We start from the raw sequence: 19,787 nt of genomic DNA, 5'->3' as shown, positions 1-19,787 counted from the left end.
CTGTGGGCCTACAACAAGTGAGAATTTTGGTGTATCTATACATTGTACTCATAGATATGACCCAAGGTTACACTGAGAGTGAATTAAGTATGAGTGAGGTATCAGTGAAATGGAAGAAATTTTAACTGCAATTGGCCACTGGGAATTTAATGTGACCAGTCCAAGCTGTTTTATTTCTGTTGCCTGATTTTAACTCCTCACTGATTTCTCTGGAGGAGAAAAAAAAAGGCAAGCTGTGTGTGTGTGTGTGTGTGTGTGTGTGTGTGTGTGTGTGTGTGTGTGTGTGTGTGTGTGTGTGTGTGTGTGTGTGTGTGTGGTGGGGGTGGGGGTGTGTGGGGGAACATGGGTTCCAATGACACAGCAATGACTCTCAAAAGTCTTGCATTCATAGTTCTCAATATTCACCTAACCACTTCACACGATATGATGAATATGAGGGTAAGTTTCAGAAACACTTGGAGATCTATGCCTGCACAGTAATTCCCTCTCCTCTGCCCTCTGCACTGATAAACATGCAGGCAAGGTTTACCCCTCCAGCTGCAGGCAGGCTGTGGGCCTCATGCTGGCTGGCATCTACTTTTCGGTTTGGATGCAAAGCTGGCTCTCTTGGACCAACTGTTACAACCATGATGTGAAGAGTCTTTGTCTCAAGGATCTGTCCCCTCCACCAGAAGTTTTATACAGCTTCTAAAGAAGGGATGGGTTCGTCTTGAATCACAAGGGAGATCTTCTGGTAAGCAAACTTGGCAACTTTGCAAAATTGTCCTCATCACCAGACTGAATAGGGGAGTGGGGGTTGGGGGAGATGGGAAAAATACTTTACAACCAGAACATATTCAAAGGAAAAAAAAAACAGAAGAAATAAGTGGGGATTATAGGAAGGTGAAGGATATGAGAAAATAAACAGAAGGAAATTGCCTGAATGGCTTCATTTTTAAGACATTGTTCTGTTTAATTTAGCAGCATGGCCAAATGTTGTAGCCCTGACATTTACCTCTGATCTTTATTTCCATAACATTAGTAATTTTTTTGCTTACTTGCATTAAAATGGAAACCCCAAGTAGTGACAGATTTACCAAGAATTAAACTTGTGAAGATGGCAGGTGTGGATGGTGTTCAGACAAGTTGCAGTTAAAGGGAGATCTGTACAATTGACATGCTAGTAGACTGAGCAGGCACATTAGCAGGTGTCGCCTCATTGCACAGATTACAAACAATGTTAGATCTTAAACACTTGTCATCAAAGGGATTGTCTGCCCAGCTTTAGGATGCTTTTGGTGACCTTATTCCATTCGAATGCAGCTCGAGGATTAGAGAACATCCCAGCCATTTTATTTTCTCTTTGCAGAAGGGTGGAGGATTTTCACTTGTAATAAATTTTAACTGCAAAAGTTAATCAGTGAAGTGATTATGTGGAGTTGATTCATAGAATCACATTTGTGATTTCAAAGGGCACTATCAGCTCGATCAATGCAGTTAATTTAGAACATCATTCTGTGAATTGTAGGAAGGCTATTTCACTGTGATCTTCATTCGACCAATTACTGCTCAGGGTCGGTGAAGGGAACAGAATGACAATCTATTGAAGTGCAATGGATGAAAGACAATATTACCTTAAAGGATTCAAAAAATCCTCCACCTCCACTTCCTCCATTCTCAATCTTTTCATCCTCATTGACGAGCCCCATCATGGCCTGGCTGTTTACATGCAGCTCTTCATAGAGTGTCTCCAGCAGGGCTCTTCTTGTCCGCTCCTTCATCATGAGCACAAAGTAGAGGGAGGGAAGCAAATAAAACCTTGGGTTCAGTCCGTCCAAACTGTCCGCTCGATATTATCAAGCGACCCCCCCACCCCCACCCCAAGCCAGTCCGCTTTGTTGTGGGCTTTGAGCCTGACCTTGAATTTTCCTTTAGGCAGTCGGACAGTTTGGCTGACTCCTTACACTGTCGTTAATGCATTATCTGTCGATCCTCAGTTATTAAAGAAATCTCTTGGTGCCTGCCACATTGACCACCGCCAGTGGGCTGATATCGCCTCAAACCGTGCATCTTGGCGCCTCACAGTTCGGCGGGCAGCAACCTCCTTTGAAGAAGACCGCAGAGCCCACCTCACTGACAAAAGGCAAAGGAGGAAAAACCCAACACCCAACCCCAACCAACCAATTTTCCCCTGCAACCGCTGCAACCGTGTCTGCCTGTCCCGCATCGGACTTGTCAGCCACAAACGAGCCTGCAGCTGACGTGGACATTTACCCCCTTCATAAATCTTCGTCCACGAAGCCAAGCCAAAGAAAAAGACATACATATCAACACTGCTGCCCTCCAAATGCATCAAGAGTCCTTGTAGTCTCCAGCCCAAATTCAACAGCAATTAAAGCAATAAGGAATCCCTGAGTAGGAATCTCCAGCCTCTCTAAACTCACACAGGAAGTTGTTTTATCTGTGTATGGTGAGCATCAATTGAATAGAGATTGTAAGTTTCCAATCTTACTATAGAGACTCAGGTACAAAATCTGACCATTGATCAGAGACCGTCTCATGGGAACCAGATATTGGAACTAGGATTTGAGAGGGTGCTGAGTGAAATTTAAACTGAGCCCCTCTGCTCTACTGAAGCATTTGATTATACTACTTTATTGGAGAATTATCCCAGCTGTCCTGGCCAATTCCTATTCATGAATTAGCATTTGTTGAACAAATTATGAGATCATTGTCACACGACAGTTTTTGGGAGCTTCCCCTGCACAAGTCCCACGCAACAACATTTGGTTATGATCGGTTTTATAGAAGGATCACAAACCATTCATAAATGGAATTTGGTTTAAAATGATGGATACAAGAGGCAAATCTACAACACCAATTAAAAAGGTAATAAGGAAACATTTGGTCAGTGTAACTCTACGTATTTCATGATTCACTCTAAATACTAGTCACTAATGTTGTAGCAAACATACTAAATTCTATATTTTGATGAAGCTAAGAACACATTTTGTTGAAGCAAATAATTACAGCAAAGTATTGAAACCAATTATATCTCAAATCTAGAAAACGTAGAGAGTGCATGAGAGACATTATTGAGTTATAGAGAGATGCAGCACAGAAGCAGGCCCTTCAGCCACTGAGCCATGCCAGCCATTAACCACATGCTTACACCAATCCTACTTGGTGTAAGATCAGCTTTATTGCTAAAGCCTCTCTGATCTTTGCAACTTTGTGTCCAGCTGAGACATATTGTGTTGTAGAGGGCTATTTAATTCACTATGCCTGTCTGTTTCTAAATCTATCCAGTCAGTTCCACACTGTTCTTATTCTTGAACCTGTCAATCATTTCTTTTCAAGTTTACCATGGCATGATCTACCATCAAAAAAAAGGATGATTTATCTTCTAACTTTAAATGTACATCATATACATGAATATTTAAAAGTATGAGTACAACTTAGGCTAAATAAACTGTGGTTTTACATCAGAACTCATGCACCCACCTCACATGTCTGAAGCACGTTGATATACACTGGGTGTGAGATGCCCAAGGGAGTTTTAAAAATGTAAATCTTACCTCTAACTTTGCAAACTTTTCTGCCTTGTAGCAAGCATATTCTGCATTTATGAGCTTTGTGAGCAAGAATTCTTGAAATTCGGGACCCTGGCAAAATATGGAGAAAATATGGCTTTAACGCAGCTGAAATGCAAAAGGCACTGAAGGAGAAACAGACAAGTTTACTTTGCAAAAAATCCCCACTGCCCACGACTATCACAGTGACCTCTAATTATTCACTTCTGAAGTTTATAAAATCCAACGTGATTTCATGAACTCATCAAAATACACTGATTCTGCACTACTTGCACCGTTATAGAACCATCATCCGGCTTGGAAACAGGGCCTTCAGACCATCCACACCAACCATCAAGCCCTCAGTTACATTAATCCCCCAATTATTCTCTGCACATTCTCCTCATTTGAACCTCCAGGTCCAGAGCAGGTTTTTTTTTCCCAGCAGCTATCAGGTTCTTGAAGCTCCCTATATTACTCTAACCCTGACCAGAACATTACTCCAGGCCCACCACTACTGTAAAACCAGAACACCATAAGATATAGGAGCAGATGTAGGCCATTCAGCCCATCGAGTCCCTCCACCATCACAATTCTCTTGCACTAATTTTTATGCTTATTATATTTTTCCCTAGTGTGGTAATTTTATTTATACTTTTTGTTTATCAATGAATTTATTAGCTTAGTTACAGAAAGCAAAAAGAATTTCTGTGCATTTGTGCATTGCAGCTACTGCGTTTGACAACAAGCTCTCATCATCATCTCAATCCCCCCCAGATTCTAACATAGTCATACACACAATGGCCATTCTGCAAAGTGAATTTGGGAAGTAGGAAGGGTCAGTTCCCAAGGGTCAGTCCCTGGGGGAAGGGTCAGTCCCTAGGGGAAGGATCAGTACTTGGGGGAAGGGTCAGTCCCCAAGGGAAGGATTTGTACTTGGGGAAAAGGTCAGTCCCTGAGGGAAGTATCAGTCTCTGGGGGAAGGGTCAGTACCCGAGGGAAGGATCAGTCCCTGGGGGAAGCCCTCAGAGTAACTGGAATTATACTGCAATCTCTGTATTGACTGCATTAGAGGTCAGGGTCAAACCTAAGGTGCTGGAGCTATGAGCATCAGCTCAACCCATTGCCCCTCTCTTCCACCTACAATTCTCACGGCTTGCAGTGGGGCATTTCTAGGATGCATAGGAGGGCCACAGAAACGTAGTGAGGTTAGTATAGTGCAGTGAGGAGCAACCTTCATCATGGTTGTATCTGGAGCTGTACTGCATTATACAGCATACAATAATGATGGGATGCCTCCGATTTTTGAACAAAGAACATTACAGCACTGTACAGGCCCTCAAGGGCTTCCTAGCAGTGAGCGTTCAGCCTCTCACCTCTCACTTTGTTGATAGTAGTAACTCACTGAAAATGTTAAAAATGAGTAGATCATAGAACATTAAAGCACAGTACAAGCTCTTCGCCCCACGATATTTGTGCTGACCCATATCTACCCACCAAATAAAATCCTAAACCTTCTCTACCTCAGAAAACCTTCCATTATTTTCCATCCATGAGTCTGTCTCAGAATTTTAAAAGTGCCATTATTGTTCCACTACCACCCTGGGCAAGGCATTTCTGGCACCCACAACTCTCTGTGTAAAAAAAACCTATCCTGACGTCTCCCCTAAACTTTCTTCCCTTCCCTTTGTACTGATATCCTCTGGTGTTTGCTATTCCTGCTCTAGGATAAAGATGCTGGCTGTCCACCTTATTTTGTGTAAAAATTGGCAGCACAGTTTAAGATATAAAAGCAAATTCATGTTTTGTTCCTCTCAGTTTCTAATCTGAGCTGGCATCAAATAGTGGTGGATGGTGCCTTCTTGCCCAATGTTGTCTCGTTCTGACTCAGGGAGAACAGTGCTTTAGCAATTTAATTCTTGTGACCAAAACTTGAACATCAGATCCACACTACTCCATGTACCTGTTTGTCAAACATCGACGCAAATTTCTGTTCTTTCCTTTTGGACTCGAACATGTAAAAAGTAAACAAATTGTAAATAAAATATACAGATTAAAACAGCCAGTTGTTCCAACCCTTTAATTCGCTGATCAACTTGTAAAGGTGTCAAGCTGCAGATATACCAGTTACCTTCTTAAAGATGGCTGGGTCGGGAAGTGTTGGGCCAAAGAAGGGCACATCATCTCTTGCAGTGACGGAGACCTGGCAAACCGAGAGAGAGGTTCAAAGTTCAGATTTATCGTGAGAGTACACATACCATCACATACAACCCTGAGATTCTTTTTCCTGAGGGTCAGGCAGAATTACCACATTGATTGTGCAAAAACCTGTACTCAAGAAGATATATGCGTGTTACAAAGTGTCTATGCAATGCAGAGAGAGAAAAAAATCAATTAAGTGCAAAGTGAGAGTCCTTAAATGAGTCCCTGATTGAGTTTGTCGTTGAGGAGTCTGATGGTGGGGGGTTCCTGAACCTGATGGTGTGAGTCTTGCAGCACTGATACCTCTTTCCTGATGGTAGCAGTGACTGATAGTAGGTGGGAGAGGTTAGGAAGAGTTTAAGGTGTAAATTAATGCAGTGAGATTTTGAACAGAATCAAGGTTGGCCTGGTGATGAGGAGAATCCAAAGGGAATGGAATTCCATGCAACCAAAGCTTCTGTTACAAGATCAAACCAGCAACCACAAAGGAGGCACATCACACAGGGGTAAAGATGAACAATTACTTTATTAACAAAAAATTCACCTTCAAACTTTAATTCAAAATCCCCTCTTTTATAACAATGCCCACTGGTTACTATGCAAATTTCTATCACAGTGTAAAACTAATAAATTCCCCAGCCTAAATATAACATATATAATTATATATAATATATAATAATTTATATATAATAATATATAAATATATAATGTATATATATATAATATATAAATATAACATATGTAATTAAAGTCTCCATTGCAGGAAAATCTTCGCTAGGATTCTCCTAAATAGAATAATACCTAGTGTCGCCGAGAATATTCTCCCAGAATCACAGTGCGGCTTTCGCGCAAACAGAGGAACTACTGACATGGTCTTTGCCCTCAGACAGCTCCAAGAAAAGTGCAGAGAACAAAACAAAGGACTCTACATCACCTTTGTTGACCTCACCAAAGCCTTCGACACCGTGAGCAGGAAAGGGCTTTGGCAAATACTAGAGCGCATCGGATGCCCCCCAAAGTTCCTCAACATGGTTATCCAACTGCACGAAAACCAACAAGGTCGGGTCAGATACTGCTATGAGCTCTCTGAACCTTTCTCCATTAACAATGGCGTGAAGCAAGGCTGTGTTCTCGCACCAACTCTCTTTTCAATCTTCTTTAGCATGATGCTGAACCAAGCCATGAAAGACCTAAACAATGAAGACGCTGTTTACATCCGGTACCGCACGGATGGCAGTCTCTTCAATTTGAGGCGCCTGCAAGCTCACACCAAGATACAAGAGAAACTTATCCGTGAACTACTCTTTGCAGACGATGCCGCTTTAGTTGCACATTCAGAGCCAGCTATTCAGCGCTTGACGTCCTGTTTTGCGGAAACTGCCAAAATGTTTGGCCTGGAAGTCAGCCTGAAGAAAACTGGGTCCTCCATCAGCCAGCTCCCCACCATAACTACCAGCCCCCCCCACATCTCCATCGGGCACACAAAACTCAAAACGGTCAACCAGTTTACCTATCTCGGCTGCACCATTTCATCAGATGCAAGGATCAACAACGAGATAGACAACAGACTCGCCAAGGCAAATAGCGCCTTTGGAAGACTACACAAAAGAGTCTGGAAAAACAACCAACTGAAAAACCTCACAAAGATAAGCGTATACAGAGCCGTTGTCATACCCACACTCCTGTTCGGCTCCGAATCATGGGTCATCTACCGGCACCACCTACGGCTCCTAGAACGCTTCCACCAGCGTTGTCTCCGCTCCATCCTCAACATCCATTGGAGCGCTTACACCCCTAACGTTGAAGTACTCGAGATGGCAGAGGTCGACAGCATCGAGTCCACGCTGCTGAAGATCCAGCTGCGCTGGGTGGGTCACGTCTCCAGAATGGAGGACCATCGCCTTCCCAAGATCATGCTATATGGCGAGCTCTCCACTGGCCACTGTGACAGAGGGGCACCAAAGAAGAGGTACAAGGACTGCCTAAAGAAATCTCTTGGTGCCTGCCACATTGACCACCGCCAGTGGGCTGATCTCGCCTCAAACCGTGCATCTTGGCGCCTCACAGTTCGGCAGGCAGCAACCTCCTTTGAAGAAGACTGCAGAGCCCACCTCACTGACAAGAGACAAAGGAGGAAAAACCCAACACCCAACCCCAACCAACCAATTTTCCCCGGCAACCGCTGCAACCGTGTCTGCCTGTCCCGCATCGGACTTGTCAGCCACAAACGAGCCTGCAGCTGACGTGGACATTTACCCCCTCCATAAATCTTCGTCCGCGAAGCCAAGCCAAAGAAGAAGAAAGAATTAAAGTCTAAGTTATATTTCTAACCAGCCCAGAGAAAAACTTAGACACAAAACAAATGGAAAGCACACAAGACTCACAAAACTTTGATCTAAACCGAAACAAAGATCATAAACAAATTTCAGTTTGTTTGGTAAACTGAAGCCAAAAGATCTTTGAGAGAGAGAGAGAGAGAGAGAGAGAGAGAGAGAGAGAGAGAGAGAGAGAGAGGGTGGGAGAGAGCACAAAATTGGAAGTAGTTGTCTTCTTGTGTTGCTTGCAGAGAGAGGAACAATGGCTTGGTCTGGATCCTTCTGGCTGCCTTCGGAATGTTCATCCCTTTTAAAATGCCCAACATTCTAAACTGCCTCCCAGACAATGATTTGCTTGGGCCTCCTTCCACTTCACAGCCACACCCAGTGAGTGGTGGTTTGACTTCCAAGCCCAGAAATTTCTAGATCATCTTCTGCACATGCCCAATCCGTTTTCCATTTTCTCAGCAGTCCACCTTCATCTTGGCTCTCTAAGGCAAACTGTCACTTTCCAACACAAAACCACACAACACATAGGCCATTACACAACACAGAACTCTGTTACACTTCTGCTTTCTGGAAATTCAGTCACTCTCCAAAAGCTCTACATGACAAGGTGAGCAATCATGGCAACAGAATGAATGAAGCTGCTTCCTTTTGTGGCACTGTGGCACACTGGGGTTTACTGCAGTGGAAGTGTAACTGAGGAGGTGATGGACCTCAATCTATTAGTTCTGGTTTCCAGTGGGTCTGGTGCTGCCTCTACCTTCCTGGGATGAAGCAGCAACAATGGAGATTTCACTGTGTTCACGAACACGGATTAACGATTGAAGAAAATGGCAAACAAAAGCCCCAAAATATTGTTGGCTATCCAGGAATGATCCCATTCCCAACTCTGCTTCCATACAACAGGGCAACTGAAGTCAATTCTGGGAGTCTATCCAAATTGGATTGGAGCTGGGTCCAGCTGATCATTACTTCTTCATAAATCTGCCTGGTCATGCAGCACAGAAAGACGGACAATCAAGAACCACTTGCATAGATCCTCCTCTGATCCTATATTATCCTCCACATATTACCAACAAACACAGATTCTACAGCTCACCTACACATAAGTAGAATTTACATCAGTCAATCAACCTGCTCAATCCACACCTCTTGAAGCTATGGGAAGAACCTGGAGCACCCAAGAAAAATCCATGCAGTCACAGGGAGAATGTGCAAACTCCACATGGACAGCGGCAGAGGTTGGAGTTTAACCTGGGTCATTGGAATTGTCAACCACCCACTGCATCACCGTGTCACCTCCAACCTTAAACAATCACACTGCTCCTCCTCCAGGACAGGTCACTGAGACAATGCAAGATGCTGGGATCTGGATCCAACAATGAGCATCTTGCTGTGGAGGATGGAATCTGCCCCAGCAGTGAGGGAACAGGGAACCACTGACTGGTAAGGTGCTGCTGTCTGATCACTGGAGGCAGGGTGAATGACAGAGAGCCTCAAGCAACATCCTTCAAACACCCCTTGAGAAATGAGGCACGCCTTGTATGGACTTCAATAAAAATTGGCCAGCAGCACTAATTTGATATAAAAAGAGAAAATGCTAGGAATCTCAGTAGATCAGGCAGATAGAGCTGATTGTTAAGAACATAAGTAATGGGAGCAGGAGTTGGCCATCTGCTCCATCATTCAATGAGGTCATGGCTGATCTGATGATAGGCTCATTTCTAAGAACCTGCCTTTTCCCCAAATGCCTCAATTCCCCTCCTTTGTAACCTTCTGTTTTAATTCAAGGTTTACATTACAAATTGATCGATTTAGTTGTTCAGGGAATGCTTTAAAATGGCTGATGGAACTGCAGTGCCTTCCACTGGTGGGAGTCTGACGGGACAGGTGAGGGGGGTGGGGGGTCAATGTAGTGCCAACAGCACGGGTCTACATCCGACACATGGATGTGCAGTTCTCAGTGCCATCCTGAGTGTTCCTTCTCCACCAAGTGGTCACTGGACAGAGATTCTCAGGAGTCAGTGAGGATGCTGCCTTTATTCAAGGATGCTTAGAATCTTTTCCTCAGTTTGCCTGGTAATCACTTTCCATGGAAGAGCCTAGAGTTGGGAATGTTTAATGAAGCTGATTCAGTGCAAATGCTGGGATTTGGAAGATTTTGTAGAAACAGCATTGGCAATATCCTTCTTGAGGGCTCATCGCGGACAGACTAGGTCTCACAAACACACTGTAGAGCAGAGATCATTGCTGAGATCTGTGTGACCATTAGAGACTGAGTTGCAGGCCATCCATAACTGCCCTGAGCCAAGTGGCTTGCCGGGCAGTGAAAGGATCGTCCATACCAGTGGGACTGGAGTCAATGCAGGACATACCAAGTCAGCTTAGAAGATTTCCTTCCCTGAGGGCATTCTGGACCAGATGGGGTTTGATAACGCTCTGGTACCATGCCAGGTTTTAATTATACATCTATTTAATTACTTGATTTTAATCTCCTCAATTGCCATGGTGTAATTTGAATCTAGCTCCAGCCACATTGTTAGCATAGCGAATAACGCAGTGCTATTACTATGCCAGCAATCGGGACTAGGGTTCAAATCCTGTGCTGTCTGTCAGGAGTTTCTATCTTCTCCCTGGTCTGCGTGGGTTTTCCACGGGGGTTCCAGTTTCCTCCCACCCTTCAAAACGTCCCAGGTGTTGTAGGTTAATTATGTGTAATCGGGCAGCATGGGCTCATGGGCCAAAATGGCCTGTTACCGTGCTGTACGTCTAAATTTTAAAAATGAATGATTCATGTCTCCATGTATGTCAACCACCATGATCCTATAGCCTGGCACAAAGTGTCTGACAATCAATGAACAAAGAAGGGAAGCAGAGACTGCATTTACCTTGTACAGTGTGTTGTCAGTGCAGGGGCACTCGACTTGCACGACAATGTAAGCATGCAGAAAGTTGGACGCAATCATATCCGGCACAAAAGGTGTGTTCTCATCCTGGAAGATGATGGCTACTATATCATTTCCTATGTGTCGCTTTCGTTGAAGCTGAACAAAGAAATTAGATATTTAAATCAAAATAGCAAAAAAAATCAACAAATTTTGGGGTGGGATGTTTGGCATAGCGGTTAGAGCATCGCCATTACAGCACCAACGATTGGGAATGTGGTTCGAATCCCACATTGTCTGTAAAGAGTTTGTAAGTTCTCTCTGTGTCTGCGTGGGTTTCCTCTGGGGCCTCCGGTTTCCTCTTACCATACGAAACAAACAAGGAGCATAGGCTAATTGGGTGTAAATTGGGCGACAAGGACTCGTGGGTTGAAATGGCCTGTTACTGTCTAAATTTAAATTTAACAACATAATAATGCAGAGGGATCTGGAGCAGCTGGAAAAATGAGCTAAAAAATGGCAGATTAATGCAGACAAGTGTAATGGTCGAGCACTGAGGAATGGGGTAGAACAGAGAGATCTTGGAAAACAGATACATAATTCTCTGAAAGTGGCATCACAGGTAGATAGGGTTGTAAAGAGAGCTTTTGGCATATTGGCCTTCATAAATCAAAGTATTGAGTACAGGAGATGGGATGCTATGATGAAGTTGTACAAGTTGAGGACACTATAGCAGCCCGCTAACTGGCAAGCGAACCAACTCTCAAAATGGCAGGCTAAAGTGGCGAGCACGGAAAGCCTGTGCACACTAATGGTCTTCACGGCCCAGGAGCCTGTATGGCAGGAACCATGACCAATCAAAGGCCAGCTCGCTGGTAACATCACGTCAGCCTGCAGCGGCAGGAAAATTGGGCCCAGGGGTGGGAAGCTGGGTCTATAATAGCAGGGCTAGGGAGATCAATAAATCAGTCTTGACTTCATTTACACCCATGTGTGTGTCATTCTTCTCTCGCTCTGCAATGGTGCCTCGCTACAAGGCCAAATTTGGAGTATTGTGTGCAGTTTTGGTCACCTAACTACAGGAAAGATACCAATAAGATTGAAAGAGTGCAGAGAAGATTGGCTGTGATTTTGCCTGCACTTCAGAAACTGAGTTACAGGGAAAGGTTAAATATGTTAGGACTTTATTACCAGAAGCGTAGAAGATGGAGAGGAGATTTGATAGAGGTATTTAAAATATTGTGGGGTCTAGACAAAGTAAATGTTGGTAGCCTTTTTCCACTAAGGGTAGATGAGATACAATCCAGTGGACTAAGGATGAAAGGGGAAAAGTTTAGGGGAAACACAAAGGGGAACATACAGAGAGTGATGGAAGTGTGGAACTAGGTGCTAGCTGAAGTGGTGAATGCGGGCTCAATTTTAACATTTAAGAAAAATGTGGACAGGTACATGGATGGGACAGGTATGGAAGGATATGGACTGGGTGCACATCAGTGGGACGAGACAGAATAATAGTTCAGTACAGACTTGAAGGACTGTAATGTTCTATGGTTCTATAAGGGACAGATGACTTCTTCCACTGGTTTTGAAGTGGCTAATGGCACCGGTGTAGGAACTGCAGTTCCTTCCATTGGTGGGTCAGTAGGTGTCTGATGGGGCAGGTGAGGGGGGAGGTGGTAATCGTCAATTGGTGAGCTTTTCTCTGCATTCGATGGTTACCCCTTGTGTGCACCTGATTCCCGTCATGTCCAAAAATCTTTCCATCTCGCCTCAAACATTCTCACTGACTGAGCATAGATTCACCCAAGACCCAGGAGAAACATCTCTCTGCTGACCAGTTCTACACCCTGAGGCTGTACACCTCTTCCCACACTCTCCAGGATAAAGGCATTCTTGTTATCTATTAGAAATCCCTCAGAATTGGAGTGAGTTCAATGGGATCAACTCTCATCCTTCATTAACACACATTGAAGTACCAGAGGAAAGAGAGATGTACATAAAGTCAATCCATGTCAATACTCTGACTGTATTGGGCTTGCATTGTTAAACTATCTCTTCTTGCCCAGATGCAGAATGTCCTCGGCAGTTTCCACACCTTGTAGAAACGCAGTCAGACAGTGCCAGGCCCTGTCATTCACCCTTCTGTCCTTGAAGATTCCTTGAAAAAATTAATCCCTCTCTTCCCCACTTTTTCCATTGCCTTGCTTTTCTAGAAGCCTCATTCACTTTTGAAAGCTCTGGAATGTGTTCCTGATTCACCTCAGGCACTGTCAGTGTTCACATATTCATCTGAGTAAGTCTGTAAAAGCTAAACTTTCAGAAGATACCTCCAGACCTCAACTCTGCTTGGATTAAATTCCTTTACCAGTTTGTCAGAATTATCACGGGAAAGTTTGGGGAATGAGAACATGGGATTCTCTGCCAGGTTTGTGTAGTTTAGGGGACAGAGAATCAGGGATGGAGCTTGAAGACCAAATGTTATAGAATGAATCAAAGAGAAATAGTTCCATTTTTCCTTACAATATACAGAAGGAGGCCACTTTGGTGCATTCTGTCTGTGCCAGCTTGGAGTAATCCCTTTCCTCACAAATTGTTACTGGAACCCAATCCCCCTACATTCCCAGATTCTACCACACGAGGGTCACATTCCCACCAATGTCCCCAGATTCTACCACACGAGGGTCACATTCCCAACAATGTCCCCAGATTCTACCACACGAGGGTCACATTCCCAACAATTCCCCCAGATTCTACCATACCAGGGTCACACTCCCACCATGTCCCATGATTCTATCTCACCAGGGTCACATTCCCACCAACATCCCCAGATTCTACCATACCAGAGCCACATTCCTACCAACAACCCCGGATTCTACACCAGGGCCATATTCCCACCCATGCCTCTGGATTCTACCACACCAGGGCCACCTTCTTACTAATGCCATCAGGTTCTACCACACTAGGATCTATTCAAAGAGGTCAATTAAACCACCAGCCCATGTCTTTGGGGTGAGGGAAAAAACTGGTCAGAATATGTCTGGTTCAACTTTCAAAGAAACAAAGCATGGAAAGGGTGATAGTTGTGATTCTGTCCAGAAATAAATTCTATTGCGTAACTTTTGTAAAAAAATGTTCAACAATATTTTATTCAGTCTCAAGTCAATTGTTATATTCACTTGCCTTGTGTAGTGAATCTCTTAAATCAATAACTTGTAACAAATAATAAACCTCAGCAAAGGGAACTTATAGTGGACAGTGGTTATGTAAATATGGCTTATTGGATTGTTGTGAGATCTCCCATTTTATAAAGTCAGCTTTTGGTCCAACTGCCCATATTGACTCTCCCATTTCCCCATAGTCAGTCTGTATATCTCCCATTCTCTTCTGTCCATGTACCTATTCAGTGGCTTTTGAACATGGTATTTGGCATGCCTCTACCACTTCCTCTGGAAACCACCCTCTGTGTGAAAAACCTGCCCCCGATCTCCTTTAAATTTCTCTCTTCTCATCCAATTCCCTCTTGTTTTGGGCTCCCTTGCCTTGGCAGGGGATTGGTAGGATGCTCTCTCCTGTTGCTCAATGTAGCATCGAGCCTATCAGTAATCACAAGAACACAAGAAATGGAAAGAGAAGGAAGCCACTTGGTCCCTCCTCTTCATTCTGCCAATCAATACTGACCATGACTGATTTGTTAATGAGTACTACATTCCTGCACTAAATGCATATTGTTTAACAAGATCAGAAGGGAATACTAAACTATTCCTCTGGATTGAAACAAAATCACTGGCCACAACTTCCACAAAGAACTGTTAAGATAAAGATCATTCCCCAATGCTCCAGCCCTACTCCCACTGGGGTGGACTTACCTGCTGTGTGTCCCCTTCTGTGTAAGGGAGTTTTGTGGAGACATGGAACATTATTTCTTTGTTTCTGAACCTGCAGTAAATTGACTCTGTTCCCGTTTGACCGTGTGCAACATCGAGACCGCCTCGAAATCTACGAACAAAGAATTTGATTATTACAATAGTGACATGCCCCATCTAGAGTAACATTTTCCAAGGGTCTTCACAAAAGTTGACTGTAACTGAAGGGGTTACATCACGAAGTGGCATTCATGTGTGCAGGAATTAGGGATAATTTTATTGTTTATGAAAGGTTACAGTAGGCTGATTAGAGTGAAGCTGCTGTTTCAGTTGGGCAGGGGTTGGGATAAGATAACTGGTCCCAGGGAATGTCAGGAACCAATACTTCATCCAAAGGGACTGAAAATCTGGAAGTTCTTCCCTCACATCGAGCAAGTATCCCATGCAGCACTACTTTTCTGGACAATGTGATGAGAAGTAAACCTGAGATTGATTCGGTGGATCAGGGTGGACTCTTTCACTTTGGGGTCTCCCATGTACCTAGCAGGAATTAATTCTGGCACAAGCATAAGGATCCAATGATTTACCTCTGCAATATGGATGCTGCTTCTGACAATTTTATTCATTTAGGAATATAAATAGGCCATTCAACCCATTGAGCTTGCCCCACCATTCAATCATGAGTTGATCCATTTTCCCACTCAGCCCCACTGTCTGGCCTTCTCCCCATAACCTTTGATGCCCTGGCTAATCAAAAACCTATCAATCTCTGTCTTAAATACACCCAATGACCTGGTCTCCACAACTGCCTTGTGGCAGCACATTCGATAGATTCACCACCCTCTGGCTGAAGAAATTCGTCCGCATCTCTGTTCTAAGTGGACATCCTTCAATCCTGAAATTGTTCTCTCTTGTCTGAGACTTTCCCACCATGGGAAACAAACTTTCTACATCTATCCTGTCCATGCCTTTCAGCATTCGAAATGTTTCAATGAGATCCTCCCTCATTCTCCTAAATTCCAATACAGGGCAAGAGCTGTCAAATGTTCCTCATACAATAAACTTTTAATTCCCGAAAGAATCCTCCCCAACGTCAGTACACCTTAAATTAAGAACCCAAAACTGCTCACAATACTCCGTGAGGTCTCTCCAGCGTCTTGTAAAACCTCAACTTCACATCCCTGCTCTTGTATTCTATTCCTCTTGAAATGAATGCAAGCATTGCATTTGCCTTCTTCACTGCTGTCTGTGTGGGTGATAGCAGGGACTGTCAGTGTAAACCCATTCTGTGCACTGGGATTCCACCTCAGGTAGGTCATGAGCTCCCCTTCAGATATCTACCCTCCAGCCATGGCAATATGTCCCAGCTGAGTGGGACCTGTGACTGGTGGAATGGTCTGCATCTGTCCCTACTCAGCCAAGAACTACCTGCTGCCTTTCCTTAAGTCTACATGGAAAAGTCAGTGCCTAGTCTAGTTCATGGGGTGCAGAACATTTGGTGCCAACAACGATCCAAAATTGTACTCAGAATCCAAGCTTCCATTCCGAGTATTATTCTCCAACAACTCATTTCTTACATTTTTATTATTAAGTGAGCTTCAAAGGGTTAAGCGTATGTTTTCAATAATACTGATTGAATTCTCAGATGGCCAAGCTCAGGACATCCTGTGATGGGATTGATCCGGGTTCATTTCATTCTCGTCCCCTTCTAGCAGTAAACTCTTAGAACATAAGAAATAGGAGCAGGAGTCGGCCATCCGGCCTGTGGAGCCTGCTCCACCATTCAATGAGATCATGGCTGATCTGATGATCAGCTCATCTCCACCTACCTGCCTTTTCCCCATATCCTTTAATTCCCCTATGATATAAAAATCTATCCAACCTTGCCTTAAATATATTTACTGAGGTCACCTCCACTGCTTCAATTGCCAGCGAATTCCTCAGATCCACCACCCTCTGTCCTAAATATACGACCCCAAGTCTGCCCCTATCAATGGAAAAAAACATACCTATGTTAATCTTATCTGTTTTCATAATTTTATATTACCGGGCATTGAGGAGCTGAGACCAAGGAGAGGTCCCTCAACCAATAGAGGGGGAGAAGTGACTAGGTGCCACTGCGGTGGTACAGGGTATTTAGAGAACAAATGTAACAATGTACATTGATGAGAATGTATCGATATGACTGACATTATGGGTGAGAAAAGACTTTGAACAGTTTAGTATTGTAAATAATTTATTGTGAATAAAGTATTTATTTGGAAAGAATATGTTTCTAAAATATCCCCTCTCATTCTTCTGAATTCCAGCAAGTACAGTCCCAGACGACTCATAGACTAATCTCTTCATCCCTGGAATCAACCTGGTGAACCTCCTCTTCACCGCCTCCAAAGCCAGTACCTCCTTCCTCAAGTAAGGAGGCCAGAATTGCACGCAGTTCTCCAGATGCGGCCTCACCATGATGCTCCAACTCTCACCTTTTCTCCATCGATGGACATAAAAGGGAACTGGCCAATGGAGAAGCACTCACCCTTTGAAGTCCTGCAGCTCAACTTTCTCCCCCAACTGTTGCAGAAATTCCACAAAGGCAGGACTTTCTTCATTGTTGGTGAACAGTTCTTCTTCTGAGCTCTGTCATTGAAGAGGAAATATTGGGCATTAATGGTTGAATATTAATTAATGGCCAGGTACATCAACATGAATCATAAAATATTAAAGTTTAGATCACACTTCAAATTCTCATTGGATGTGCTCCTCCTTGGGGTGACTTGGAAGGTGCTACATAAATGCAAGTTTTACATTACTTCCTTTTGAATGATATCAGCGCTACATAGACAAAGGAAGGAGCAGACATCTCCTGCTCTGCAGAACCTTGTTTTTCTCTTTGTAAGGTTAGTAATTAAAATTGTAAAACAGTTCCTCAGTATGAATGCATTTATGCAGTGAACAAAGGCAATAGAATATTCCGCCTTTAAATGTTAAAACAAAATTGTCACAGATTTATAGTAGGTTGTGCAAAGTAACCCTCAAGCTGATCAACACAATTAATTATGAACAATACCAGGCAGATTTCCAAACTCTGCTTTCATTCTCACACTTCTACTGATTCCCTCTGTTCATGCAAATTAAATACTCTTTAGACCCTATTGAATGGGAAGAGGGCAATCATTAGCTAAGAGGTCCTGGCAAGGCTGGGGACAAAGGAGCCGCAATAAATACATGCAAGCTGCTTGCAATTAATTGTTTTGATGCTTACATTTGAACATCCACGTCTTGTCCAATTCCTTTGAAAGATTCAAGTGTCATTTAGCTTATAAGAGCCAGAACAATGTATGAAACAGCTCATTCAATTTGTTCTAATGTACCATCATACCTTGATGAGGGGCTCAAGCCCAAACATCGGTTATGTATCTTGATCTTTGCTCTATAAAGGATACTGTTTGACCTACTGGGTTTCTCCAGCATTATGTTTTTACTGTTTTACTTGTTCCAATGAACAATTTGTTCTCCTACTCTTCAAATTATGAGTCTCTTCATTTAAAACAAAATACCTTTTGCGCATTTGGGGAGATAAAAGGAAATGGGTCAGACTGGATAAAAACAACTCGTGGTTTTATTCTGTCCAGTTGGGATTGAGGTTTAACACCAAGGGTTCTGGCACATGACACCATCACCGCCAACAGGATCCCCAATGAGGCATACACAAACCAGATTTGGAAATATATTGCTGTTCCTTCAGTCTTTGTGCTCCAATCCCCACTCCACCAGTTCCATGGGAGCACCTTCACCGCATGGACTGAAACAGTTCGAGAAAGACAGCCCCTGCCTACCTTAGACCAGTGGCTCTCAACCTTTTTCTATCTACTCACATACCACCTTAAGTAATCCCTTACTAACCACAGAGAATCTATGGCATCCTATAACATAGGTGCTCTGTGGTTAGTAAGGGATTACTTAAGGTGAAATGTGAGTGAAATAAAAAGGATGAAAACCACTCCGAGATTGCATTTGCTGCCCAGGCTCTATTCCAGGTACCTCATTTCACAGAGCGATGTTTCTTCTGTCCCTCTCACTGCATTCTCTACTCAGATCCCTCCAGAATGAATACATCAAAATAAATGCCCATTTGGTGAATTCCTAGTGAGCATAGTTTGAGTCATCGAGTCACACAGTACTGAACAGCCCCTTCGACCCAACTCGTCTGTGTTGGCCAAGGTGGCATTCTGAGTTATTTGTCTGCATTTGATCCATATCCTTCTAAGCTCTTCCCATCCATGTATCATGATACCTTGATGAAGGTGTCAGGTCTAAAGCATTGATTATGCATCTTTATCTTTGCTATATAAAATACACTATTTGACCAGAAGGTCAACTGCCTATATTTTGCTCGTACCTTGATGAAAGGCTCAGGCCTTTGTTTATATATCTTTATCTTTGCGATATAAAGTATGCTGTGAGACCAGCTGAGTTTCTCCAGCATTTCTGTGTTTTTACTACAATCACTCCATCTGCAGACTGTTGTGTTTCACTCCATGTATTTGTCAAATGTCTGCTGAATGTCATAATTGTACACACTTCGATAGAGTTCTCTGGTGTCTTGTTCCAGAGGCAGAATGTGTGGAGAAATTAACCTTCCAGTCACTGAAATGTCAATGGGTCAGGGAAGAGGGACAATTGAAAGGGACAATTGGACAACACAAAAGTCTGCAGACACTGTGATTATAGTAAAAACACACCAAAATGCTGGAGTAAAAGTTATGCAGTCAATTCCCCAGCTCTGAATTAACCGTGGATGGATTTACGGCTTCCTTGTATGCAGTGAGAAGGGAGGGTAGTTATTTAGGAAAAAGAAAGAATTTTCATTTATAGAGTGCCTGTCCCAAACTCAGGGTTTTCTAAAGGATTTCAGTCAACAAGGCCCATTATGAAGTGCTGCAGTGCAGAGAAATTAAGCATTACACAAAC

General features: G+C 43.4%; 1 protein-coding gene and 1 long non-coding RNA gene across 21 annotated transcripts in view; one reads left to right on the top strand and one right to left on the bottom strand.

The window, feature by feature from the left end:
* Nucleotides 1-19,787, bottom strand: part of rap1gapa (RAP1 GTPase activating protein a) — a 343,293-nt gene that overhangs the window by 46,054 nt on the left and 277,452 nt on the right. For 17 of the 20 annotated variants that reach the window (XM_069918270.1, XM_069918269.1, XM_069918287.1 and 14 more), the window contains 7 exons: nt 17,353-17,453; nt 14,826-14,955; nt 10,963-11,118; nt 5,683-5,754; nt 5,515-5,559; nt 3,558-3,644; nt 1,614-1,754 (listed from right to left, as the gene is read on the bottom strand). In XM_069918270.1, coding sequence (XP_069774371.1) covers nt 1,614-1,754; nt 3,558-3,644; nt 5,515-5,559; nt 5,683-5,754; nt 10,963-11,118; nt 14,826-14,955; nt 17,353-17,453 — 732 coding nt within the window. The remainder of the gene's footprint in view (nt 1-1,613; nt 1,755-3,557; nt 3,645-5,514; nt 5,560-5,682; nt 5,755-10,962; nt 11,119-14,825; nt 14,956-17,352; nt 17,454-19,787) is intronic. The other 3 variants (XM_069918271.1, XM_069918278.1, XM_069918281.1) reach the window with 2 other exon arrangements.
* LOC138754288 (uncharacterized) lies at nt 8,423-18,271 on the top strand. The gene is made up of 2 exons (XR_011351629.1): nt 8,423-9,520; nt 17,132-18,271. It is a non-coding gene; the product is annotated as an uncharacterized lncRNA (long non-coding RNA).

The sequence above is a fragment of the Narcine bancroftii genome, chromosome 2, assembly GCF_036971445.1.
Source record: "Narcine bancroftii isolate sNarBan1 chromosome 2, sNarBan1.hap1, whole genome shotgun sequence".
NCBI classification, from domain to species: Eukaryota; Metazoa; Chordata; class Chondrichthyes; order Torpediniformes; family Narcinidae; genus Narcine; species Narcine bancroftii.
The sequence above is the reverse complement of the archived record's forward strand: the minus strand, read 5'-3'. Positions and strand labels throughout refer to the sequence as shown.